This window comes from Rattus rattus, chromosome 8, assembly GCF_011064425.1.
Source record: "Rattus rattus isolate New Zealand chromosome 8, Rrattus_CSIRO_v1, whole genome shotgun sequence".
NCBI classification, from domain to species: domain Eukaryota; kingdom Metazoa; phylum Chordata; class Mammalia; order Rodentia; family Muridae; genus Rattus; species Rattus rattus.
This window is the reverse complement of record NC_046161.1, coordinates 20,102,922-20,130,645: the sequence shown is the minus strand read 5'-3', so window position 1 is coordinate 20,130,645 and position 27,724 is coordinate 20,102,922. Positions and strand designations below refer to the sequence as shown.

The following is a 27,724-nucleotide window of genomic DNA, read 5'->3' as shown; positions in this document are numbered from 1 at the left end:
TTTAGTCAGGCCCTAAACATATAAGCCAGTACAAGAGGATCACACGTTCAAACACAAGTTTGACACATACATGATAAATGCATAATCAAACAGGGATGGATTTACTGAAGTCATCTTTCAAGGAGCTTCCCAGGAACCCATCACAGATGGAACTGTAACTGAAGGGTGCGGTGGTTGGAATACGCTTGGCCCAGGGCGTGGCACTATTAGGAGGTGTGGCCTTGTTGGAAGAAATGTGTCACTGCCTAGGTGGGCTTTGAGAGACCTTCCTCCTAGCTATCTGGGAGTCAATCTTCTCCTATCGGCCTTCAGATGAAGCTGTAGAACTCTCAGCTCCTCCCATGCCATGCCTGCCTGGATGCTTCCATTCTCTAGCCATGATGATACTGGACTGAACCTCCGAAGTGGTAAACCAGCCCTAATTAAATCACTGAGCTTGAAAGATGACTGCTGTATGTTCCTGTTTCTGTATGACTTGACAGTCTTCCTTCTTCCCTTCCTTTCTTCCTTTGATTACAATCATACCATTTCCTCCCTCCCTGTCTTCTCTCCATGCCTCCTCTATCCCCCTTCTCCTTGGTCTCTTTCAAATTCCTGGCCTCTTTTTTCATGAATTGTTGTACATATGTGTATGTACATATGTTCCTAAAGACATAAATACAGCCTGTATTACCACTGTTTCTGGTATGTATGTTTTCAGGGTTGACCACTTGGTATGGGGTGATCAGCGGCTGCTCTCAGCTCCCCGCCTCAGTTGCCTTTAGTCTCTGTGTAGGGTTGAGCCTGCCTACTCGCTCCATTTATAAGGTGACAGATTCTAAAGTAGCAGCTGTTTTTTTATTTCCCTTCCTTTTACTTGCCCCTCGCTGCTTAGAAAATTACCACGTAATGACAACCAATTACCAAACGACCCAAATAAATGTTTCATAGTCCTTTCCTAGGGCCTGCGAGGCAGTAGTAATCAAGGAACCGGGAAAGAGAAAACAACCTCCTGCAGGCTCGCAGGTCCTTCAGAGAAGATGAGCCTTTGGATTCAGACAATGTAGGATTGCAGGAAACTGAAATGGTGCTGATGAGGCTCGTAAGACCCCCCATGGAGCCCATGCCCGTCATTCAAGAGCTGTGACAGCTCACGTGGAATGCATGAATAGCGATAGCAAGTAAAACACAGAAAGACTAAATAGCCTCGAGCTAATGTAGTCTAATTTTGCTGTCAGATGAATCGACAATCAGATGAGTGACAAAGAACTTCCAAAGGTTTCTGTATTCCAGAATTATGGGTGAGGAGTGTGGGCCTGCATTAGTGGCCATACTTAAGCACTGCGAAATGGCTGGCCTACAGTGGAGCCAATCTGTCACCATAATGTCATACTATGTGCTTGAATACATTGTCCTTCTCTATGATACCCAGGGCCCTATCACCAGTTCACTGGAAATGTGTGGCTGGCAAAACTCTAGAGGCCATTAGCCTCTGTATACATGTGTTGAACAATAACCTCACAAAGCAATATTCATATACTTGTATTTCTCATGTTCCTTAAGTACAGTTAATATTAGCTAGTACTGGAATTGATTCTGCACATCAAATGCTCACACTGAGAATGCCCAATTGTCTGAGAGAGTTAAGAACACAGGCTCTTGGGGTTGGGGATTTGGCTCAGTGGTAGAGCGCTTGCCTAGGAAGCGCAAGGTCCTGGGTTTGATCCCCAGCCCCGAAAAAAAGAAAAAAAAGAAAAAAAGAAAAAAGAACACAGGCTCTTAAACCTAACTCCCTGAGCACACTTAGTGCAGTGACTTAGTGGTTTTGAGCCTCCATTTTCGTGATATAACAGAAGCAACCTTCCGGGAATGCTGAAACATCGTAAGAACTACTAATGTGTGTGGTATGGAGTGCTGCACAGGCCATTAAGAAAGCACTCTAAAGTTACAGGTTTTTGATATTGCTGTTGGCATTGTGTACAGACAGTTGTGGTTGTCACAGCTGGCGTGTGGACAGTAAAATCCAGGGAAGGAAGGCGATCCCCCCATGCCTAGGGCAGCCCGACATAACAAAGAACTGCCGAAAGGCCATCCCTATGGTTATGAGTTTCCTCTAAACCACATCACTGCGTTGATGGATGAGAAGGAAATCTATAACAGAAATGATGTAGACTTGTGGTTAAAGGAAAGCTGAACTAACAAGCCACATCTTTATTCTCCATAGGTTTTTTTCTTTAGGGTAAAAGACAAAACCCCTATGAAAGGATGAGACAACTCATTTCCAAATATCACACAGGGAAAAAGTATGCTCCAGACTCAACTGTGGCTGGTTGACAGGTAATACAGCAGAACTATGGGATCAGAAAACTATGGACCAAGTCCCAAATACAACCTCCTCCTTCGGGGATTTAGCTCAGTGGTAGAGTGCTTGCCTCGGAGCGCAAGGCCCTGGGTTCGGTCCCCAGCTCCGAAAAAAAAAAAAAAAAAAAAAAAAGAAAAACAAAACAACCTCCTCCTTCCTCTTCTTCTTCCTCCCCCCTCCTCCTCCTCCTCTTCTTCCTCTCCCCTCCTCTTCTCCTTCTCCCTCTCCTTCTCCATCTCCTCCTCCTCCTCCTCTTCCTCCTCCTTCCTCAGTCTGAGGTATCCCTACCCTGCTGCTTTTTTCAATGCTATTTTGAATTTACACACTTAAATCATGTGTATGGGTATTTTTATATGGGTATAGGTATGGGCAGGTGAGTACAGGTACCCAGAGAGGTCAGAATAGAGCCTTAGATCTCCTGGAGCTGGAGTTACAAGTAGATGTGAGCTTCTTGGCGTGGGACCTAGAAAGCAAATTCAAGCCTTCTGCAAAAGAAGTGTGTACTTCTGACTGCTGAGCTCGTTTGTATAAACAAAACTTTATAAAACTGACTTATCTGTTCTTATCGTCTACCTTAGCTCTTTTGCTTCAACAGCAACAGAGACTGCATGAGTCAGTGCAGTGGGGACTTTTGGTCTATAAAAACTACAATTATTTGCAGTGCAAAGGGTTTGCAGATTCTGCCTTTTGGGATCATTTCAAATATCCCTTATTGATATACACGAATACTTTAGTACACATATTTACCTGTATTTTTCCTGGGAATAATGATTGCCTCGTTCCAAACAGGTTATTAAATCTATTAGAAATAAAGAGAAGTATCATGAGCGTGTGAGGAAGACAGGACACCTGTTTCTAAATATCTCTTCTCAGCCCAAAAAAAAAAAAAAACTTGAAAGCATTGTCATGTTATTTGAGTTTTCTTGTCTACAAGGAAATAAAGTCTGGGATTATAGTCTCCAGGGTTTAATCAGTTTCTTTCTTCTTCTTTCCTATCACCAATTGGGGAGTTTTCTGTGCTATTGTCTAGAGAACAATAACAAAATCTAGTGCTAACTGTAATTATTATACACCCGCAGGTATCATGTGTGTGATATGCTTAACAGGAGACAAACCATTAAAAATCTTATCGCAGTTCACGGAAAACATTCCCAGGAACACCCCTCCCCCGCTTTTTATTGAGAGTCTGAGATAGCCAGGATAGTCTAGGTTTGGCCATACAAGTCTCTACGTAGCTGAAATGACCTTGAAATGTTTTGGTCCTCTCAGTTCTCCTCCCTGAGTGCTGGGATTATAGGTTGGTGCTACCACAACTGGATTTTTGTGGTCTTGGAGATAGAACCCAGGCTCCATTAATAGCGATATACTCAGTTCGCCAGAACATTTTAATTCAGCCAGTGGCATTCCCATGACATAGGAACAGTTTGACTAGAGCAATGACATAGTAATCAGTGTTGATCGACAACCAATCAGGAGCAAGCACGTTTAAGGAAGGTGGGCTGGAGATGGCTCAGTGGTTAAAAGCATTGGCTGCTCTTCCAGAGGTCCTGAGTTCAATTCCCAGCGACCACATGGTAACTCACAACCATCTGTAAAGAGATCTGATGCCCTCTTCTGGTGTGTCTGAAGACAGTGACAGTGTACTCATATACATAAAATATATAAATCTTTAAAAAGAAAAAGGCAAAATAGTTCCCCAAATAGCCCATATCCTCAGCAATAGTTGTTTCTTCTTTATGAACCTTTATTTACGTATTTATGGAGGAGCAGCCAGTGTTCTGAGCCATCTCTCTAGCCCTTTTCATGAACATTTCTTTTTTTTTTTTTTTTTTTTTTTTTCTTTTTTGGTTCTTTTTTTCGGAGCTGGGGACCGAACCCAGGACCTTGCACTTCCTAGGCAAGCGCTCTACCACTGGCTAAATCTAACCCCTTCATGAACATTTCTTAAGGAGTAAAATATGGTGAACAATGGCCACCATTGCCTTCCTATGAGTGGCACATCCCCTTTCAGACTTATTTCTACCAAAGCAGGCAGACAGCGGGAACTCAGGGCACCTTGTGACCCTGGATAGGCATGGAGCTAATGGCCGGGTGATGACTCTGCCCCATGAGGCTGAGGAAGGAGCCTGCAGTTTCCCTCTCACCAGAATTCATGCTCTCTTTCCTTCTTTCTCACTCATGGTCAGGGTGTCACATGACCTTCCTGTGTCTCCAAGCTGGTATGCGACAGTAGTGAGATCACTAGTTAAGAAGTTTGCTTCCTAAGCAAGGAAGAAGGTCGGGACAGGGCTTCAGAGAAGCCAGACAGCACGTCAGGAGGATTTCCCCAAAGACGTATTACTCAAGGCTCATAGAAAACAAGATTTATTCCATCCCATACACATCATCGGATCCATTTACCATATACTCTAAAAGGAAGCAATACTTGACCAACTACTTATGGAGAAGCTGTTCCCCTTTTTCCCCAGACCCTTCCCTCTCCCGACAAGACAGGGTTTTACTACATAGCCCTGATGGCCTGAAACTCATATTTAGACCAGGCCAGCCTCTAAATCACAGCTATCAGCCTGCCTCTGGTTCTGGAATGCTGGGTTAAAGGCACGGGCCCCCTTGTCCAGCTTGTTCTCATATCTTACTGCTGCATCTGAGAGCATAATTATGCCCAAAAGGAAAGACAAGGAGCAGAAGGAACTCTCTCAGGTGGATAGGCTTGATGGTTTCTGTTGTACCTGGATGGTCACTGCTGGCGTAGGCCAGGAGAAAGCCCCGACCAGAAATGTGAGATCCACTCTGGAAACGGACTGTCACTTCATTTGAGTTCAGCCAGAGTTCTTTGGGAACAGCCCAACTCCCACAATAGGGACCTGGAAACAAAGCACACGTGTGACACATTTGAAAACTTAACACAGAACAGAGAATTTTCTTTTAGAGACCAGACATGTCCCATAACACATGCAAAATCTTAAATTCTTATCCATCTCGAATTTTGTTTGACAGAGACCAATATGTAAATCTGATTGGACAGCTAAGCTTGGGTGGAGCAGCCTACCGTAGACAAGTAATAGTTAGACCTTGCTCATTATGAACAACCCAGCAAATAGGAAAACTTAACAAAACAGATGTCAAAGACACTAAGAAATAATTTATCAGAGAACACACTCTAGGGACCTCCTAAGAAATTGATTCGAGGTGGTTCTGGATGAAAATACATTGCACAATGCAAACTTATTAGGTTGGTTAGATGGCAGGAAAAGGTGTTTGTCACCAAGCCTTAGGACTGGTACCCATGTGGTAGAAGGAGAAAGCAGACTCATCTAACACCTGTAATGTATGGAGGTATGTCTAACCTCCCACACACATACAAATAAATAAATGTAATAAAAAAATTAAAGTTTTTTTTTTTAAAGATTTTATTTATTTACTTCATGTATGTGAGTACACTGTAGCTGTCTTCAGACACACCAGAAGAGGGCGTCAGATCCCATTACAGATGGTTGTGAGCCACCATGTGGTTGCTGGGACTTGAACTCAGGACCTCCGGAAGAGCAGTCAGTGTTCTTAACCACTGAGCCATCTCTCCAGCCCCTTAAAGTTTTGATCATATGCAATGCCTATATTTTTCTCCTGCATTAACTTCTATTAGAGAGAACTGTGTTTTGATTTACATCACAAAGTCTGTTCAAAAGCAGCAATTCCCTGCCCCCTTTGAGACAGGGTCTCAGAATGTCGCCTAGGCCGGAATCTGGTGATCCTCCTGTCTTAGCCTCTAAAATGACTTCGAAAGGCAAACACTATAAGTTTGCAAGGCATGATGACACATGGTTTTAAACCTAGAACCTTGAGGTAGTCTCTGTGAGTTTGAGACTAGCCTGGTCTACATATGTTCTCTGATAAATTATTTCTTAGTGTCTTTGACATCTGTTTTGTTAGGTTTTCCTATTTTCTGGGTTGTTCATAATGAGCCTGGTCTACATAGAGACTTCCAAACCAGCCAGGGATACACAATAAGACCATGTCTCAAACAAACAAATAAAATGAAGCAAATCTGTAACGTCCATTTAACTTAGTAGTAACATTTCTAACTTGGTGTGGTAGCTTATGCTTATAATCCCAGGACTCAGGAGTCTGAGGCAGTAGGATTGCCACGAGTTCAAAGCCAGCCTAGGCTACAGAGTAAGACATGTCTAAAACACACACACACACACACAGACACACAGACACACAGACACACACACACACACACACACACACACACACGACTATAAACTGTTTCTATAGGAAAACTGCTTGAAAAGCAATAACAACGTTGATAAATTTCAAAGAGGAAATCGAGACTGAGCATTTTTGGACTTGGTTCTGCAACCACTGGGGACAGACTGGGGACAGACTCAGGTTGTTGGGATTTGATGGCAAGCACCTTACCAATGTAGCCACCTTGTTGGTTCCCCAAGCAAGTTTTGGGTTTATTTGTTTTTTCCTTTATTGTGAGACATTCTCATGGCATAGTCTTGGCTGACCTGGAACTCACTATGTAGAGCAAGTTGGCCTACGACTCAGAGATCCATCTGCCCCCGTATCCTGAGTGCTGGGACTAAAGGCCTATACCACCATGCCCAGTTCCACAAGCAAGTTTTGAAGAGAGATTCTTCCCCAACTTCTCTTAGAACACTACAGAGGCAGCCAACAGCAGCAGCTACAACCACCACACTACGAAGGACGAGGTGTGGAAAGAAATGACCACTTCTCCTCGGTGGGAATCAAACTGGGTCATATTACCCAAAAGCCTCATGGGACCAAAATGATCCTATACAGTAGATCAAAAATCCAAGTAATCAACATCCTGACCTGGTAGGAAGGTTCTGAAGATCGGAGAGAACAAGAGAGGGCTGGGGGTGTATTCTCCTGCCCCACACTGCTGTTGTCGTCTATTGTTAAGTTACAGTGCGATCCAAGTACAATGCCTTCTTGCCCCTATTCATCCATTAAGCTTGTGTGTGTGGTAAGTGCACATGCGCAACTGTGGGCACATTCGTGCTTGTGCATGGGGAGAGAAAGCAGAGGCCAAGCTTGGTGTCGTCCTCCATTGCGCAACTTTAGAGATCTGTGTTAGTGTTTGCGTGCATTTATGGATGTACACTATGTATGTACACGCCTGGTACCCACAGAGACCAGAAAGTGGTGTTGGATCTCCTGGGACTAGAGTTACAGATGTTGGTGAGCTGCCGTGTGGGTCCTGTGAACAAAACTTGGTGCACTGCAGAGCAACAAGTGTTTCTAACAGATGAGCCATCCCTTAGGCCCTGCAAGCTTTTGAAACGATCTCTCACTGAAATCCACCGGGCTTTGTGGATTTTGGCAGGGCTCTGTGGCTAATGAGCTACAGTGCCTGGCTATTATTTAGGTACTGGACATCAGAACTCAGGTCTTCATTTCTGTAAGAGGCATTTCGCCACCTGAGCCATATTCCAAGCTCCCACTTCCCCCTTTGGAAGCCCTCGTCAGGTATTAATACCCAAGGTGATATTTGCAGGTTACTTAGAATAGAGCCATACAGTGCTTCTTCAAAAAACAAAACAAAACAAAACAAAACAAACAAACAAACCAATGTGTCTCTTCTCTTTAGACTGTGTCCATAGAGAAAGATAATCTTCTGTTTGTTTCTTCATTTCTGGCAGAATGCATTCCCTCCTTCAACATGTATTGAAATGTTCTTCTATTTACAACAATGTGTAAAAGCCAAACCCCAATAAAAGTTCATTGAGAACATTCTTAAAACATATTCATTTTGAAATACAATAATAGAAAAGAAGTGAACTGTGCTACAGTAAGAAAATACTTGTATAATAGAACTGGTTCACAACTGTAATCTTGAGAAGCACTTGAGAAGAGGAGGCAGAAGTATTTGGATTTCAAAGGTAGCTTGGGGTACAAGCTTGTTTCAGAAACATAAGGGCTGGGGATGCATGTAACTCAGTGCTAAAATTCTTGCCTAGCATGTGCAAACCTGGTATGATAGTTAATAATGATTGACAAGCAATTTGACAGAAGCTAGAATCACTTAAAAGGCAAGTCTCTGGGCAAGCCTATAGAAACTATCTAGATCAGCCTCTGGGCACACCAGTGAGAGAGTATCTTGGTTAGGTTGAGGTGGAAGACCCATCCTAAAGCTCGGTAGCACCACTCCCTGGCCTTGAGTTCTGGACTTCACAGAGGCTTCTTGAGCATGGATTAATATAGTAAAAATGTCCATCTTGCTGAAAGCAATCTACAGATTCGGTGCAATCCCCATCAAAATTCTAACTCAATTCTTAATAGAGTTAGAAAGAGCAATTTGTAAATTCATCTGGAATAACAAAAAACCCAGGATAGTGAAAACTTCTGGGGGAATCAACATCCCTGACCTCAAGCAGTATTACAGAGCAATAGTGATAAAAACTGTATGGTAATGGTACAGAGACAGACAGATAGACCAATGGAATAGAATTGAAGATCCAGAACTCACACACCTATACACCTATGGTCACTTGATCTTTGACAAAGAAATTAAAACCATCCACTGGAAAAAAAAAAAAAAGACAGCATTTTCAACAAATGGTGCTGGTTCAACTGCAGGTCAGCATGAAGAAAGAAAATCGATCCATTCTTATCACTTTGTACAAAGCTCAAGTCCAAGTAGATCAAAGATCTCCACATAAAACCAAGTACACTCAAACTAATAGGACAGAAAGTGGGTAAGAGCTTCGAACACATGGGCTCTGGGTAAAACTTCCTGAACAGAACACCAATGGCTTATGCTCTAAGATCAAGAATTGACAACTGGGACCTCATAAAATTGCAAAGCTTCTGTAAGGCAGAGGACACTGTCATTTAAACAAAACAGCAAACAACAGATTGGGAAAAGATCTTTACCAATCCTACATCGATAGAGGGCTAATATCCAATATATTCAAAGAACTCAAGATCTTTGACTCCAGAAAATCAAAGAACCCTATTAAAAAATGGGCTACAGAGCTAAACAAGAATTCTCAAATGAGAAATACTGAATGAATAAAGAAATGTTCAACATCCTTAGTCATCAGGGAAATGCAAATCAAAATAACCCTGAGATTTCACCTCACACCAGTCAGAATGGCTAAGATCAAAAACTCAAGTGACAACAGATGCTGGTGAGAACGTGGAGAAAGAGGAATACTCCTCCATTGTTGTGGGATTGCAAGCTGGTACAACCATTCTGGAAATCAGTCTGGCAGTTCCTCAGAAAATTGGACATAGTACTACCTGAAGACCTAACTATACCACTCCTGAGCATACACCCAAAAGATGCTCCAACATATAACAAGGACACATGCTCCACTATGTTTATAGCAGCCTTATTTATAATAGCCGGAAGCTGTAAAGAACTCAGATGTCCTTTAACAGAGGAATGGATACAGAAAATGTGGTACATCTACACAATGGAATACTACTCAGCTATCGAAAACAATGACTTGATGAAATTCTTAGGCAAATGGACAGAACTAGAAAAAAATCATCCTGAGCGAGGTAATCCAGTCACAAAAGAGCACACATGGTATGCACTCACTGATAAGTGGATATTAGCCCCAGAGCTGGGAATACCCAAGATAGAATTCACAAACCACATGAAACTGAAGAAGAAGGAAGACCAAAGTGTGGATGCTTCAGTCCTTCTTAGAAGGGGGAACAGAATACTCACAGGAGGAAATATGGAGACAAAGTGTGGAGCAGAGACTGAAGGAAAGGCCATCCAGAGACTGCTCAACCTGGGGACCCAGCCCATACATAGCTCCCAAACCCAGACATTGCAGATGCTAAGAAGTATTTGCTGGCAGGAGCCTGATATAGCTGTCTCCCAAGAGGCTCTGCCAGAGCATGACAAATACATAGGCGAAGGCTTGCAGCTAACCAATGAACTGAGAATGGGGTCCCCAATGGAGGAAGTAGAGAAAGAACTGAAGGAGCTGAAGGGGTCTGCTACCCCATAAGAAGAACAATATCAACCAACTAGACTCCCTACAACTCCCAGGAAGTAAACCAACATCTAAAGAGTACACAGGGATGAACCTATGGCTCCAGCCAGAAATGTAACAGAGGATGACCTTGTTGGGCATCAAGAGGAGGTAAGGCCCTTGGTTCTGCCAAGGCTTGATGCCTCAGTATAGGGCCATGTCAGGTGGGGGAGGTGGGAGTGGGTGGGTGGGTGGGTGAAGGAGCATCCTCATAGAAGTAGCGGGAGGGAAGATAGATTTTCGGGTTCCTCCACGGGAAACCGGTAAAGGCGATAACATTTAAAATGTAAGTTAAAAAAATCCAATAAAATTAAAAAATATAAAAAATGTTATGAATTAGGAGTTTTACACATCTTAACACTGTATTATGAATATTAAAGACAGGCAATTTAATCTATGGTTCTTGTTAGGATCTTGTTGCCAGAGTAAAACAATGACCAAAACCAATTTGGGGAAGAAAGGGTTTATTTTATCTTACAAGTTAGAGTCCACTATCAAGCAGAGATCATGGAAGAAGTCTGCTTGTTGACTTCTTCCCCAAGGCTTGCTCAGCTTGCTTTCTTATACACCCAGTTTACCTGCCCCACCCATAGAAGTGGCACCACACACAGTGGGTTGAGCCCTCCCCATGGATCATTCATCAAGGAAACTGGCCACAGACCAGTCTGGTAAGCAGTTCTCTAATGGAGGTCCCTCCTCCCAGGTGACTCTTGTCAAGTTGACAAAAGTTAACCAGCACAATAATGAAGTATCATAGGCCTCTATGTAGGTGAAAGCCAGTCATAAGCTGCTCTTGGCTTTCCCAGTTTTGTTTTACATGTTTGTAAAGCACGTGTCCTCTGCAGAGAGGTTAGAATATAAGTGTATAAGCTGAATAGTAAAAATAAAATCATTTAGAGCAGTTAATAAGTTGGGATCTTTTCTTCCCGAGTCTCTGAGCACTCCTCTCCAATTGTGTTACATACTAAGTCTCTTCCTAACTTTCCACACCGTCCTAATGAATTCTGATTAAAAAAACAAACAAACAAACAAACAAACTCGGGCAAACAAATCTAAATTGGTAACCCAAAAGAATTCAATTTCTGCTCTTCCAAGTTTTCAGAAGGATTGAAAACTTCCCTATTATTTCAAATAGATAAAAATATGGGTCATCACACAAATTTGTATGATATGTGTGGTTCCTTGGATGCCAAATACATATGGAACGTTGTATCTGGTTTTATCCTGCCAAAGCACATAGTCATTTCTGGGAAAAATTCAGATAAAACCAAAGCAAATACACCTGTCCTTTAGTGACCCTGATTCCCGACACCAGTCCATCTCAGGCTTAACGCATGCCGCAAAAGGATACCTCCTCAGGGGCGTATGAGAAACTTGTGTCAGTGTCATGGAGAACGGCTTCCCTTATTTCCTCCGTAACTACAGCATGAGTGAGCCTTTGTTCAGGATGGGGATGAGACTGGAGCCCTGACTGCCATGCAGCCTATTGGGCAAAGCACCTAAATTATCACCTGTCCCAAGGCTTGACAGTCACATGTTCCTTTCCACAGACTAGAGGCTGTATAAGTGGACACATGTCCAATTCAAGGTATAGTTAAGTAGAAGGTTTTCACTATAGATACGAGGGAGAAAATAGTCACGCATCTGAATCTGAAAGAGTCCAGAGTAATAGACTGAACATGGCCATGAGAGAAGAAGAGAGAGAGAGAGCAAGACATTCCAGGCCTTAGAAGCTGCCCCACTACTTGGTCAGCAGCAGTTTCCAAACTTCTTCAGCAACAGTTTCCAGATCTCCCCAGCAAGTTTCAAGCCCCCGAACTCGAGTACTGGAATATCCACAGAGATGGACCCAACAGATGAACACATAGGTTACCTACCCTGGAATTCCCTAATGTGCTTTAAATCAGGCCTGAAAACCTCACTTGGCTGTCTCTCTATTCTGGTAGTGGGAGACCCCAGCATGCTGGACTTCTGCAGGATAAAACACTCTTTGTGTTTTACATACTATTTGAGTCGAGATATCATTCTTTGGTGAATCATGGGCCATTGCATAAGGAGAATGGATGGATAGCTGGGTGAGGAAGTGCATTAGCTGGGAGGAGTTTAGAGGGGTGAGACAGGCTGAGAAGAGTCAGGATGCTAGCAAGCTCTCAGAAAGGTCTAACAGGTACTCGGAGCCTGGAAGCCAGCATGGGCTTTGGTATGCTAAACATTTTGTTCCTTCTGCCCGTGAAAGGGGAAATGGCTCGGTTGCTAGATGGGAATCAGCTTCACGAGTTCCCCCAAAATTCTCACTTTTGTCTAACTGCCAGAGTTTGGGGGAAGACGGAGTTTCCTCTGGACCTGACAGGAACTGTTTTCCTTTAGTTAAAAGCGAAGAGATATCCAATGGGAACTAGTAAGAAACCCTGGCTGCTCGAGCAAAGTTCTGTTTTCAGCCAGACTCCTTCGAAGATGTTAACCCACTCCCTCTCTGATGTGTTACTGAGGCCTAGGGCCTTGAGTGGGCTAGGCAAATGCTCTACCACCGGGCTATATCTCTAGTCCTCTTCTGTGGTATGTACGTGTGCTTCCTCCTTCGGGGTGACCAGATGCAGACTGACACCAGGCTGGACAGATGAAGGGGGTGGGGGACACACAGGGGTGGGGCCTGCAGGATCCCAGTCCGGCTGGGAGTGAGTGCCAGGGAGGAGAGAGGCCCTCTCCAAGGATTTTAAATGAAATAGATGATCTTTCCTAGACGATCTCAGCTTGTGCACATACCTTTATTTGGGGTCAGCTTGTTTGCGTTCACTTTTTGGGGGTGGACAAGGTGTTGGTATTCTGTCTAAGCTCCACCCCCACAGCTCCCTAGGAATAGCCAGGTATGCTCCGCCCCACAGTTGCCTAGCAACAGCCAGCTGTGCCTGACTACATAAGGGGCTGCTTGTCCCTTCCTCTCTCCTCTCTCCTCTCTCTCTCTCTCTCTCTCTCTCTCTCTCTCTCTCTCCTCTCTCTCTCCTCTCCTCTCCTCTCCTCTCTCGTCTCTCTTACTCTTTGTTCTTCTCTGTTCTTGCCCCCTTTTTCCTTCCCACCGCGTGCTCATGGTTGGCCACCTTTCCTCTCCTCTACTCTTCTTCTCTCATTAAACCTCTCCACGTGGAACCTTGTTGTCTGGGTGTGTTCTGTCTGGACACGGGCCAAGGTTTAAACCCTAACATAAGGGCTATATATGAACCTTGGAGAATGGGAAGGCGTTTTCAGAGCGAATGAAATCATCAGCTGGCGTTTAAAGTGCTGTGAATGCTTAGTTTGTACGGAGAGGCATTCCAGGAATCCCAGGTACTTGGTGGGCGGGTTCTTATCAGCAAAGAAGTTGAACTTGAACGTGTAGGTCTGCCAAGGACTCCTTGACCTTCCCCAGGTAGAGGGTGTGGGGTGTCAGGCTCTCCAGACAAGGTCAGAGAAGGGGAAGCTTGCTGGTAAAATGCCTCCTCCATTTTGTGCTGAGCTCCGAGGAACTCTCTGGACCTGGTAGAGTGTGACCTTAATTATCAGGGTTTCCCCACAGTCTTTTTCACTATTTATTTTACCACTAGGGCATTAGCTTGCTCAGACTGTCTGTGAACTCACGAGGTAACCCTTATCAAATTCTCCTGCCTCAGACCCAAGTGGCTAGGCTGACAGGTGTGCGTCACCAGGCTTGGTGAGACAGTGTCTTTCATGATGGAAACTTTTCTCCAGTCCACAACTGTCCAAGTGCTAGAATTGTGTGCCGCATACCAGAACTTTGGTCCATTATGGGCCAAGTCTCTTGCTGTGGCCTCATAAAACCAAGACTATGAAGTGAAGCATTCACGCTTGCAATGATTCTAATAAATATAAACATCTCTGTGGTTAATAAATGTCTCTGTTGAGCTGGAAAATGCCATGAGCTTGAAGCCAACCTGAGTGACATGTTAATTCCAAGCCAGCCTGGGAAAGACCAAGTCTCAAAACACAAGCAACAAAAACAAAAATAAAGTGAACTTCCTATCCTGCTCACGGTATAGACGGACACAGCAATACATACACTCCAATAACACTTGATAGTAGGTGACTGTTACCTATCCATGTACTTACAGTTAACTGTTTCTTCTAGGCTCCTCCCCACAACAACTAGGTATACCTAATTCACTATAAAAGGGGCTGCTTGCCCCTTCTCACTCTCTTGCTTTTGCTCCCCCTCCCCCCATCTCTGTCTTCTCTGTCTCACTACTCACTCAACTCCCCCCCCCATGCCCTGAATAAACTCTATTCTACACTACACTCCTCCAGTGGCTGGTACCTCAGGGGCAAGGGATGGCTTAGCATGGACTGGCAGAGGCACCACCTTCCCCCACACCAGACTGTGCCTTCACCAAACATATATGCCTGGCTTCTTTTTCTTTTTTATAAAACAGAACACTTACTATATCTACTTTAGAGCTGTGTGTGTGTGTGTGTGTGTGTGTGTGTGTGTGTGTGTGTGTGTGTGAGAGAGAGAGAGAGAGAGAGAGACAGACAGACAGACAGACAGGCAGACAGACAGACAGACCTTATATAGTATAAGCTGACCTTGAATTCACTATGTAGTCAAGGATGACCTTGGAATCCTGACTCTCCAACTTCATCCCAGACTCTCTCATATTATGAACTGAAAACCTCAGCTAAAATAAGACATTCCTCCCTTAAAAAACACCCCCCCCCCAAAAGAAGCCATGGTGAAGCCAGGCATGGTGGCACATGCACCTGTAATCTCAGGATTTGGGAGCTGGAAGCAGGAAGATAAGAAGTTCAAGGCTATCTTCAGTTACAAGCAATTTGTAAACCAGAATGAGCTACTACATGAGACCCTAGCTCAGAAAACAAAACACAACATGGAATAGTCCATGTACCGTTTTGGCTTGAATAAGTAATTCAATGTTCACAAAACAAATCTGCTCAGTGGGGCTGGAGAGATGGCTCAGTGGTTAGGAGCACTGACTGCTTTTCCAGAGGTCCTGAGTTCAAATCCCAGCAACCACATGGTGGCTCACAACCATCTGTAATGGGATCTGATGCCCTCTTCTGGTGTGTCTGAAGACAGCTACCGTGTACTTTTATAGAATAAATACATCTTTTTAAAAAAGGGTTAAAAAAAAACTGCTCAGTGATTTCTCAGTGGAAGTAAGAAATTGTCACATCCATTTTCAGTTAAAGGCTTCCTAAAGTTGATTAGAATCACAGGAAAGCAGGAAGCCCCAGGCTCTTCTCAGCTCTAGGCCACCTCCATCTCAGAATTCTGACTTGGAAAGTAGCAGGCAGTCCACTCCAGGACCTAACCCATGGTCAGAAAAGGGGGCAGTCCCAAACCCCAGAATATTCATTAGAGAAGTTTTGGCATCCTGAATCAAAAGGTGGAGAAATTTGGGAAGGGAGACAAAAGGGCTTGAAGATCTTAGCTGTCTGTGGGGAAAAGGGCAGGAATTGCCCTTCACTGGAGACTTCTTTCTTCATATTTATTTCACGGGTACGAGTACCCATGTACGTATGGACATGATTGTGCTCAGTGTATGCGTGGTGACTGCACAGGGATCAGAAGATTGATCGTTGTGAGCGATGTGGGTGCTGGGAACCAAACCCTGGTCTTCTGCAAGAGCAGTAAGTGCTTTTAATTGCTGAGCCATCTGCTAGGAACATTCCAGAGCCACGTGCGCCCCCATCTGCCTTCAGTGATTCAGTGTCCTCAAAAGCCACCAAATTCAACACATTTCCACCATCACCAACATGTCAAGTTGTGTCCACCTTATAAAGCTCCAGCCATCACAGCTGGCCCTCCATCCCCTGTTCCACTCAGAGGCAGCCTCCTCCCCCGCCCCCAATAAATCTCCTGCACATGGGGTCTGTTTCACGGTGTGATCTTTATGTGGTTCCTATGCTTACCCATAGCCTGGAAAACCCTGATACCATTTCTCCAGCCCTCAGTGGAGGACTTGTACCACCTCATGCCACACCAACAGTCAGCCATTTGTCTCTTCTCTGTGCTGGGGCCCCTTCTGTGCAACAGGTCAACAAATGTTTCGCTTCTGCCCATCTTTTAAATTCATCACTATTACAGAGTGGGGGAAGGGTCTTGTTTTTCACATCCAAGCATGGCCCTGCTCTAAAGCGTGGCTTGCCTGCTCTTCGCTGAGTAGTTTCCGCTTGATTTGTAAGAGGAGGCTCTCCTATACTTTAAGCATTTGAAAAAGTAAAATTTTACTGTCAACTCGAATGAGAGCTCAGTAGCTCTTAGTTTCGACCATCTAATTATACCGTGTAAATTTGACCATATTGGTTATACTCTGTCTCAGGCAGTGTTCTCCGATTGGCAAACCTGTTTCCATTTCAAAGTCAGGCTGAGCCCTGCACTTCTAAAATTAGGGGGCACACTTTCTAAGGATGTCTGGTTCTTAGCCAGCAGTGTTATGTATGTCGCAGCACTGAAACCCAGCATCTAAGTCCTTCCTTGTTACTCCCTGCTTCCTCCCTTCTCCCTTCTGAGTCTGGGTCTCACTTAGCACAGTCTGGCCTAGAACTTACTAAGTAGCTAAGGAAGCTCTACGACTTCCTGCCTCCACATCCCCAGGGCAAGTACTGATGTTACAATCATGCTCCCCAGTGACACCCAGTCCAGGGATGCCAGGCAAGCATTCTAGCAACCGAAACACCTTCCCAGCCTGCAACCTCTACTCGAATCTGTGTGTCAAGTCCCATCTTGTGCTTTAGTCACAAATCTCCAAGTGACTGCGACAGGACATCAATTAGGTAGGCAGAAAAATCAAGGATGAAATCGTTTCTACTTCTGATGGGTAATTGGCTGTCCTGACTCACTTGATACTAAATAGCATACACTGTAGCATCGTCAGCAAACTTGAAACCAAGTCCTCACAGCCCGAGACAGCAGGAGCTTCCTTCTTATCTTTAGTGCATCCCCTGACTGCTGCATCTGCAGCGGGAAAGGAAACCCTTTATTTGTGTGCATGAATAAAACAGAGCTGCGCTCTCAACTGCCTGCTCCGGGCCAACCTGGAACCCGTGCTTTGGCGGTTCACAGCTCTTCTCCATAGACTGCCCGCAACTCAAGGCAATGATGCAAAACTAGAACAGTCCCAGGTCATTTCTGCTGGGTATGTGGTTTTGATTTTATAGCTAAATGACTAAGTCCCTAGCTATCTTATGGGTGGAATGGACTCCTTCCTTCCCCCAGCTATAGTCAGTGTCAATGGGAAAAAACACACAGGCACCAAATCAAGATCTACCTCTTTTGAGGCTTGTCACAAATTAAAAGGAACATGAGAAATGCCTCCCCAAACCCCACATTAGCGACACAGAGCCCCTTCTGAACGGCATATATAATTTTCAGGACAGATAAGAGCATGCCCGGTGGGGCTCAGTGGCCTTCCCTGGGAACACCACTGGCAGGGCTAGCCACTTGGCACACTGTCAGCTGCCAGGAAAGTGGTACCCAGCATGGTCCAGCTTTGTGCTGAAGGGCTCTCGCTGGTGAGAGAATCACCAGAAACACTGAAGCTGCACTTAGATTTCTGTCCATTTCTCATTTGGGTTTTCAATGCAGTCAAATGGCAGGGTTTGTCCAAGCTCGCTAATTGCAGCAAGGTCATTGTACAAAATTATAGAATTTTTCAGAGCCATTTTCTTTGAAAAGGAGAATTAGCATGAAAAAGAAAAAAGTCCTGGGTTGTGCCATTAAAACCATAGTCACGGAACAATGTAAGCGGTGGGTGCCCCGGGTGAAATTTTGGTCTCCTGTTCTCAGACAAAAATCAGTTAACATGTGACAAATGAGCCAGACAGATTCCTAGACAAAGGTGCAGCTTTCCTTGGGGTTCAGGGACTCAAGAGGGAAGACTTGTCACCCCATCAGCACAGCACCCCACCAAGCCATCCTTTACAAAGGGTGTTTCCAGGGAAGTAGGGAAGTAGCTTTTCCTCCCAGGAGGCTATGGTTATGTTAATGAATACGGTAGGGGAACATTTAGGCAAATCCAGCCTTTTATATGCTGGAAATTCCTTTCAAGGTGCTGTGTTTTTTAACTTCCAAAGGCTTAAGAATTTTACCTTTTTCTCCTACGGTCTTAGAGGAGAACTATTTGTAAAACAGTGGTTTCTGGGTTTTTTTTTTCTCTCCTTAGAATTAAAAACAAAAGTCAAGAATCATAATGACAAGATGCTACAGCAGTAGGCTAAATACCAATCACCCAGAAAACTTTAAAATCTTAAGTGTAAAAAAAAAAAAAAAAAAAAACCAAAATCACAGCTCCTATTTTTCCATTTATCGTGTTTTTCAGTGTGGTATAAACATTAACAGTTAGTGTAAAGGTACTTGTAAGTCATTGACAATGGTTAAAAATACATGTTGGGGGCGGTGATACAGGAAATGGAGACCAATCTTTGATCTTCCTGATTTCCTATGGCTCAAAGCACAGAGCAAAACAGGAATCCTCTGACCGTTTCCTTCCACCACAGACCACCCCGGTTTCTCAGAGGAATCCTACTGGCAAGCTCGGTGACTCATTACTCAAGCAACCTTGGTTTGGTCCCAGGATGTCCTCGAGGAGAGTCCCGTTGAAGTGCCCGTTTCCTTCAGCAAGAGACACACATGAGTCACAAGCTGGGGGTGTTGGTAGGGTGAAACACAAAAAGCGAGAGCTCAGATGTCAGATGGCCTTTGTCCCACTGAATTGGAATGGTATAATGCTTAATTAAGAGCACGCTTCCAGAGTCAAATGTTCTCTTGAATCTTAAGTGCTAGGCGAGCTTTAAGCAAGTTCCTTGGCCTCCTTATGCCAAGGGGCTAGAAACAGAATTCTTGTTAGAGAGTTATTCAGAGAAGAGAATTGGGAACAGGCAGGTTCTGAGTCCTGTACACATACAGCTAGGTGTTGGGTCACATGTGCCTCCAATCCTGTTTCACAGACTTCCACCCGGAACATGAATGGAAAACCAAGCTGTTCAGTTGCAGACAGGGGTAAGGATGCCTATTTAACAACTCAAAATTCGAGTTCTCTCTGGAACCTCTGTCCTCTCCCTATTTTGATGGAGACTCCTCCAGCCTCATCCTCTGAGACTGACGAACTCATGGGAATTGTTCCCGAATAAACCAGCTTTTATACTTTTAATTTGGCTTGAGTTGGCCCTATTATGTTGGCATAAAAACCTATCCAAAGCTTCTTTTTTTTTTTTTTTTTTTTTTTTTTTTTTTTTTTTTTTTTTTTTTTTTTTGAGCTGGGGACCCGAACCCAGGGCCTTAGTTTGCTAGGCAAGCGCTCTACCACTGAGCTAAATCCCCAACCCCGCCAAGCTTCTCTTAAATGAGGATATCTGCAGACAGTAAAGTCCAGGTGTGATTCCTCCTCTGGTGTGAATACAGTGACATTCAAATTTCTCTTCTGTAAGAAGTCAGCTTTATATATGTGCAGAAAATCGAACTACATGTAAGCATCGTTTGAGCATCTGGAATGGCGGGCCTATGCTAAACACTCATGGATAAGAGAGGACGGATAAAGGGTACCCCTCTGCTCAGACAACCCCTCCCCAACACCTCTGGTAAAGGTGAAATAATCGTCCAAATCGGAAATAGGCGTTCTGCTAAAGGTTCAAAGCACAGCACTGTGGGAGGGATCAGAGCTGCAGGACATCAGGGATCTTTCTAGAACAGGAGATCCTTGACTGGGAATTTCATAGGTGCCGGTGTGTGTGTGTGTGTGTGTGTGTGTGTGTGTGTGTGTGTGTGTGTGTGTGTGTGTGTGTGTGTGTGTGTTAAAGGAACAGGAACGGGAAAGTCAGGGGAAGAGACATCAACAAATATGCAGGGCACAAAGCTGTATGATATGATAGTGTCTTGCTTATGAACTGGGATTCCTGAGTTTGAGGAGGCTGATCACAGAAGGACAGTCGGACAGTCTTGGCTTGGCAAGCAATTTCAGGAAGGACAGACTGTAGGCGACCGGTAGCCAGCCCTTCACCCGAAACAAGTTCCTCATTCCCAAGCTCCTCACCCCACCCCTAGAAGAGGTTTCAGCCAGCTTTTCACTTGGCGAACCTTAAGTTTCCCGAAACCTCCCGTCCTTGCTGCCCCTTCCCTGTGTCTACATCAGTCTTGTCTGATGAGGGTTGGACTCTTATCTCTTTCTGCCTTGTCTTTTTACACTGCCTCAGAAATCTACCATGATGCACTTAGGGGGGAAACAGAGAGATAAGGATAGGAGTGGGGTTTGGAGATAAGGCTACATAGAAGATTGGAGAGTAAAAAGCCTGAATTCCACACTACCATGTTTCTGCAGATGCTAGCACGCAATGATTAACTGATTGATTGATTGATTGATTGATTGATTGGTTGGTTGATTTTTATGCTTTGAGACAGGGTTTCCCTGTGTAGCGCTGGCTGGCCTTGAACTCAGTCTATAGACCAGGCTGACCCGGAATTCAGAAACCTATCTGCCTCTGCCTCTCAAGTGTTGCTGGCATTAAAGGTCTGTGCCACCATGCTCTGCACAAAACACAATTTTTAAAATAAAAAAAAATTATTACGACAATATTTAACACTGTTTAAATGGCTTAGAAAACAGTGGGAGTTGGTAAGGAAAGATGAGAGTCAATCCATTTTTCAAGAAGAAATACAGGTTGAGTCTCCCTTAAGTGCTTGGGTCCAAGTGTATGAGGCTCGAATCCTAGTGTTTGCCTGGATTTCGATTGGGCTGCTCGCTCCTCCTGTATGTTTCAAAGTAAATGCATTCATTCCCAGAACTGGCTCTGCTACCTGAATGGAGTCTTTACTGTTTTATAAGAATAAATAAATAAATACATCTAAGATGAGGTGTTTTTCTAAAGTCTTCTTCTTAAAAAGCCCTCCCCTTCCATTGCCACAGTTCAATTTGAATAACAACACAATAACAATGGTTATTGGAAGGAACTTGGTGTGAAATACCCCAGAATTGGTGCAGTTTTGAATAGGAAAGAAAAAAAAATCCCAATTGTAAGACATTGAAGGGGGGGGGGGAGCTGATGCTGACATCACGAATCACACTTTGGAAGCATACGCCACTCACAGACCCTGATGTCAGAACAGTGCTATAAAGATGTCTCCCAACGATTACAATCTATCGATTTATCTTACTTCCTATTTACTTGCTTTTTGAGACAGGGTTTTGTAGTCCAGAATGGCCTCAGTCTCCCTTTGTAGCTGAGGATGGCCTTGAACTCCAAGTCTCCGGCCTCTCTGTCAAGTCCTAGGATTAAGAGCACGAGTCACCAAGCCCAGGACTATTTTACAGTTACAACTATGCCGAGTGTGGTGACTGTTGAATGTAACCAAAGACATGGGGAGAATGAGGAGGTAGGATCGCTGTGAGTTCAAAACCGGCTTAGGCTCCACAGTTAATTCTAGGCTAGCTTGCGTTACAGTGAGACTCTATCTCAGACAGACGTGGTGGTTAGAAATGCAGTATCTGAATTTAATCACAAGGAACATCAAAGCAACCCAAACTCACAGGCACTGCACAAAATAACTGGGTAGCACGAGTCAAACCACACAAAAGACAAACACAGGGCGAGGAACTATTCTTGATTATAGGAGACCAAGGAGTCGCCACAGTGGCTAAATGCTCCCCAATCTAGATAAGAAAGGGACATAATCCATCATTTTTCCTTCCTTCCTCTTCAGATGGGGTCTCACCATATAAGTCTGACTGGACTGCAACTGGCCATGAAGACCAAGCTGTCTTGATTTCTTAATCATAGCTGATCCTTCAGCACCTGCTAATCAGTATTGATTAACCCAGCAAAGTTTCACTTCAGTGGTTGTGGTCTCTTAACTCACAGTTCTAACTCGGAGAGTTCTGCCTTTCTTTATCTCTGCCTCTGAGGGCTGGGATTAAGCACACACAACACTATGCTGATTTGTCCTCATGTCCTAATTAACTGTTGCAATTTTTTTTTTTTTACTATTTCAAAGGCATCTGAAAGGGTCAGTCTCTTAACACAGCAACACACACAAAATACTGTCCCAGTTTGGTATTTTGTCAACTTGACACAGCCACAGTTATCTAAGAAGAGGGACCCACTTCTCAGAGAAAAAAAAACGTCAACATAAATCTAACTTGTAGAGGCCAGGCAGTGGTGTTGCATGAAAGGCAAAGCAGGAGGAGCTCTATGAGTTCAAGGCCAGCATGCTGTACAAAGCAAATTCCAGGATGGCCAAGGCTACATAAAGAAACCCAACCTCAAAAACAAGAATAATAACAACAAAAACGGACTTGTAGAAAAGTCTGTGGAGACACTTTCTTAATTAGTAGTTGATGAGAAAGGATCCAGCCCATTTTGAATGGTAACACACCCACGGCCAGATGGTCCTGTTATGTATTAAAAATTAAGCTGAGCAAGCCAGTTCCTGCCTTGGGTTCCTGCCCTGACTTCCTTGACTGAGGGAGGTAACCTGAGAGTTGTAAGCTGAAATCAATCCTTTCTTCCCTAAGTTGCTTTTGGTCATTTTTTTTTTTTAAACCACATCAATAGAAAGCCTAAGAGATTCATGGGGTACTGCTGTGACAGACCAACCATTCTGAGGGGAGGACTATGGAAGAACTTTAGAACATTGGGTTGGAAAAGCCATTGAGTCTTCATAGCTTAATGAGCTTAGAAGATAAGAATACTGAGAGAAATGCAGATGATAGAGACTTGTGAAGTTTCAGAAGGAAGTTTGACAGTACCTCGAAGAGTCTATCGGGGTCACTTGATATTAAACCAATAATCTGTGGTTCTGGTCAGTAGGGGTCGAAGAACCAGCTGTGATTACTAAAAGACAACAACCACGAAAGTGAAACTTTGCTTCGCTGGGACAATTGGTACTGACAGCTGGTGCTGAGGAATGAGCTGTGATTAAGAAATCTTTGGGTAATGTTTCCTCTGGACCAGAATGTAGAAACTGAGGTCCAGAGGTGGCCATGATTGTTTGTGTAGAGAGTGTCCCAGGTGGTACTGGTTTAAAGGCATGAAGAGCCATGGAGAGAAGTTGAGGCTTGGCATTATGTGGCAGGATCAGAGCTCCTGAAGCAAGGCCAGGAGAAGCTATTAGAGAAGGGACAACCTAGTCACAGAAGAAGCCACAATCTAAGATGCCGGTACCATGGAACTGATCAAGAACAGCAGATCAAAGGACAGCTGTGGAGTAGCAGTGCCTGGAGCCTAGGGGACAAGCTGTGTGTGCTGCAGAGACTGGGGCAGCACGGAGGGGCCGGGGTCCTGTGGAGACCGTGATTGGGTGGCAGGCGTCAACCACTTTCTTCCTTACACTGTTGTGTTGTTGTTGTGTTGTACTTTGATTTTGCGTTGATGTGATTTGACTGTGAACTCTTGAAATAGGGTATTTAACATAATTTTTTATTTGTTTTATAAGAATATAGTGAGAATTTCCAGTTTCTTTAAAAAAAAAAAAAAACACACAGGGCTGGGGAGATGGCTTAGTGGTTAAGAGCACTGACTGCTCTTGCAGAGTCCTGAGTTCAATTCCCAGCAACCACATGGTGGCTCATGACCATCTATAATGGAATCCCTCTTCTGGTGTGTCTGAAGACAGCGGCAGTGTACTCATATAAATAAAAATAAATCTTTAAAAAAAATTTAAAAAAATAAATAAAACTAATGTTTTCATTTTAATCTCAGGTATGAAATATGGGGCTGCTTCAGCTTGGGCAGAACAGTTGACTAAAAGGGGCATGATTTTGCCCAGCTGCAGATGGTTTGCGTAACTGTATGACGTTTGGAATTCTGAGTTTTTTTTACAGGGTATATAAATGCTAGCACCCCAGAGGCAGTGTGTGTGTGTGTGTGTGTGTGTGTGTGTGTGTGTGTGTGTGTGTGTGTGTGTTGTGTTGTTGTTGGTCTGTGTCCACAGGTCCACGTCCACTCTGCCATTGGGCACGGCTTCTTGGGGAGTCAGAACACTGGGAATTTGACTGCGCTTATCCTACACCACTGTCAAGGTGGGTGGCGGGATGTAGGGAAGGATGGAGACACCACTCCAGGAGTGGAAAATGCAGTCTGAGATGTGAGAAATCAAGAGCTGGTTCCGGAGTCCCCCGGCCTACAATGAAGTGGGGGGAGGGCCGTGTGGGATGAGAGTATGAGGGGGGATGAGAAAGGAGAGCTCTGGCTTGTCCCAACAGTGATTGTCCTTGGCTTGGCAGGGGCAGGCTTAGTAGCAGTTGTGGCCAGAAGTGCAGAGAGGCCATCTACGGGAAAATTAAGCTGCTGCTCTGTAGTTGAACGCCTATTCCCTGGCTCCCCATGGAAGATCGTGATGAAAGAGACAGTCCATAGTTCTAAACTGTTCATTGGTTGTTCTTGGTGGAAAATGGATTTATAATGCACCATACCCACTTCTCATGGTGGATCTGAGATTAAATACTTGCTGTAGGAAGGACTGTCTGGGAAGGGAAGCTTATTGGCTAAGCCCTCCGGGCCTCTAGGTACCTCATTAGCATGGAGAACACTGTCTTGAGCCTATGTGACTGTATGTAGGTCACGGTTTCACCGAGCCTCTGGGTCTCAACCTGCTCTACCTTACTGCATTAGTCAGGGTTCTCCAGAGTCACAGAACTTATGGGTAGTCTCTATATAGTAAGGGAATTTGTTGATGACTTACAGTCTGTAGTCCAACTCCCCAACAGCAGCAGCTGGAAATGGAAGTCCAAGGATCTAGCAGTGGCTCAGTCCCACAAGACAGGTTGGTGAAGAAGAGAGCATCTTCCTTCTTCCAATGTCTCCATTGTAGGTCTCCAGTAGAAGGTGTGTCCCACCACGCCTAGATCTGGGACTTGCTTTGTCCAAGATGACCTTGGACTCAGAGATCTCCTTGCCTTAAACTCCCAGGATTCATAGCCATTTTGCCATAAGATCCCCATACCAAGATCCAGGTCAGAAACTTGCATCTCCCAGCCTCAAGATCAGGATCACAGGTGAGCCTTCCAATTCTGGATTGTAGTTCATTCCAGATAGAGTCAAGTTGACATCCAGAAACAGCCACTACACTTACCAAACTTCCTGGAATTTTTTTTTTTTTTTACTACATATTTTATAGAGACTTTGAACTTCTTTTTTTAAGATTTATTGATTTATTATATATAAGTACACTATAGCTGTCTTCAGAAGAGGGCATCAGATCTCATTACAGATGGCTGCTGGAACTTAGGACCTCAGGAAGATCAGTCAGTGCTCTTAACCAATGAGCCATCTCTCCAGCCTGACTTCGAACTTTTAAAGAGACTTTGGATTCTTTTTAAAAAGTTCAACTTTTAAAGTATTTAAAATTTTAAAGACTGTGGGACTTCTAAACATTGAAATGTTTTATATTATTAGGAACAAATGGGAAGGGAAAATTTATAACTGAACAGTGATGTGTTTGTGTGTCAGGGTAAAAGGGGGACAGTTGTTCTGGTTAGTTTTTTTTTGATCAACTTGACTGTGGTGGTTTGAATATGCTTGGCCCATGTGAAGTGGCAGTACTAGGATGTGTGACCTTGTTGGAGTAGCTGTGGCTTTGTTGTAGAAAATGCATCACTGTGGGAGTGTGCTTTAAATCTCTACCCAGTGCAAAGGAGACCCTCCTTCTAGCTGCATGGGCGAAAGTTTATTCTTGGCTTCCTTTGGATAAAGAGGTAGAGTTTGCATCCCTTTCCTTTCAGTGCTATACCTGCCTGGATGCTGCCATGCTTCCTGCCATAATGGGCTGAACCTCTGAAACTGTGAGCCAGCCTCAATTAAATGTTTTCCTTTCTAAGAGTTGCCTTGGTCACAGCGACTCTTCACAGCAATGAAACCCTAACTACAACACTGACAGAAGCTATAATAATTTGAGGAGAACCTCAATTGAGAAAATGCCTCCATAAAACAGGTGTGTAGGTAAGTCTGTGGAGATTTTCCTTGATTAATGTGAAGTGAGAGGCCCCAGCCTACTTTGGGTGGTACCACCCTTGCTGTGTGGCCCAGGGCTATATAAACAGCAGGTTGAGCAAGTCATGGGGAGCAAGAATCCCATCCTGGCCTCTGCTTCAGTTCCTGCCCTGACTTCCCCAAGTGAGGAAAGGTGACCTGACCTGAAAGTTATAAGCAGAAATAAACCTTTTCCTCCCCAAGTTTACTCTTTGGTCATGGAGTTTTATCACAGAAATAGAAATCCGAACGAAGACAAGTACCTTCTAATTGATGATTGAACTTGGAGGATCAGCCATAGTCAAAACACACAACAAACACCTCCCCATCTTGTCTGCATAGGCCTTTTAACAGCAACAATCTCCAGTGCGTATCTGCACAATTCCTATAAGATGAAGAGGGTGTATTCACACTTACAGTTCATCTTGTTGCAAAGAACATGGCGCTCCCCCAACTCTGTGTGTGTGTGTGTGTGTGTGTGTGTGAGTGTGAGTGTGTGTGTGTGTGTGTGTGTGTGTGTGTGTGTGTGTGTGTGTGTGTTACATTCCTGAGTGTAGGAGGTGGAGGGTTTAAAAGCCAGGGCTTGATGCTGAGATGTCTTTCCTTGATCACTTTTACACCTTCCTTTGAGACAGGGCCTGAACCGGAAGTTCACTGAGTTATACTGGGTGGCCATCAAGTTCCCCAGGATCCACTGTCTCTACCAGGTACTTGCCTCCATGTCTGCCTTTTATGGGGATCCAAACTCTGTCCTATAAGTACAGCAATTACTTTACCTACCAAGCCACCTGCCAACCCCCTAAAGAATGTTAAAAATGTCCAACATAGGATTCAAGCAATGAACCATCAAAAGTTAAGGGCCTACGAATGAAACCTGTCTAGTTTGAGCACATTCACAAAAGCTAATGTGAGCAGATCCCAAGAATGTGGACTCTTGGCATAGCTGGCCAATACTCAGGCCAGAGAACGTTGCTCTTTTTCAAAACATTAACTCTACATTCAAAATACCAACAACTCTAAGTCGTAATGTCCGTTACCAGCGGGTTTTAACAATTAGTTGGCTAATGAGAAGTACTGAACTGTTTGACCTCAGAGAACCCAGCCGTGTCAGTCACACACGGAACTGTTAGAGTCGACATCTTTCAGAACTGCAGGAGTCATTCCAGAGCGTGCGTGGGCCTTGCTGGCTACACCTCAGTGGCCATTCTCTAGCACAGCAATGGGTCCCTGGGACCCTGAAGCCACACAGCTGCAGAAGACCTGCACCTTGCCAGGGATGGAGCAAGGGACACAGAACTGGCCCTGCTGAGGCTCAGGTGACAGGAGGACAAAGCGTTTCTGCCTTCTCTTTCCGCACTGCCAGGGGAAGTGCAAACTGACCTGGGGT

At 44.3% G+C, this 27,724-nt stretch overlaps 2 protein-coding genes across 3 annotated transcripts in view; both read right to left on the bottom strand.

Annotated features, from left to right (window-relative positions):
* Positions 1-27,724, bottom strand: part of Npsr1 (neuropeptide S receptor 1) — a 406,607-nt gene that overhangs the window by 203,801 nt on the left and 175,082 nt on the right. The window lies entirely within an intron of this gene.
* The window catches only part of Dcbld1 (discoidin, CUB and LCCL domain containing 1), a 70,195-nt gene that overhangs the window by 25,316 nt on the left and 17,155 nt on the right, over positions 1-27,724 (bottom strand). The window contains exons 4-5 of the mRNA XM_032910102.1: positions 5,071-5,205; positions 3,089-3,140 (exon numbers count right to left, since the gene is read on the bottom strand). Coding sequence (XP_032765993.1) covers positions 3,089-3,140; positions 5,071-5,205 — 187 coding nt within the window. The remainder of the gene's footprint in view (positions 1-3,088; positions 3,141-5,070; positions 5,206-27,724) is intronic.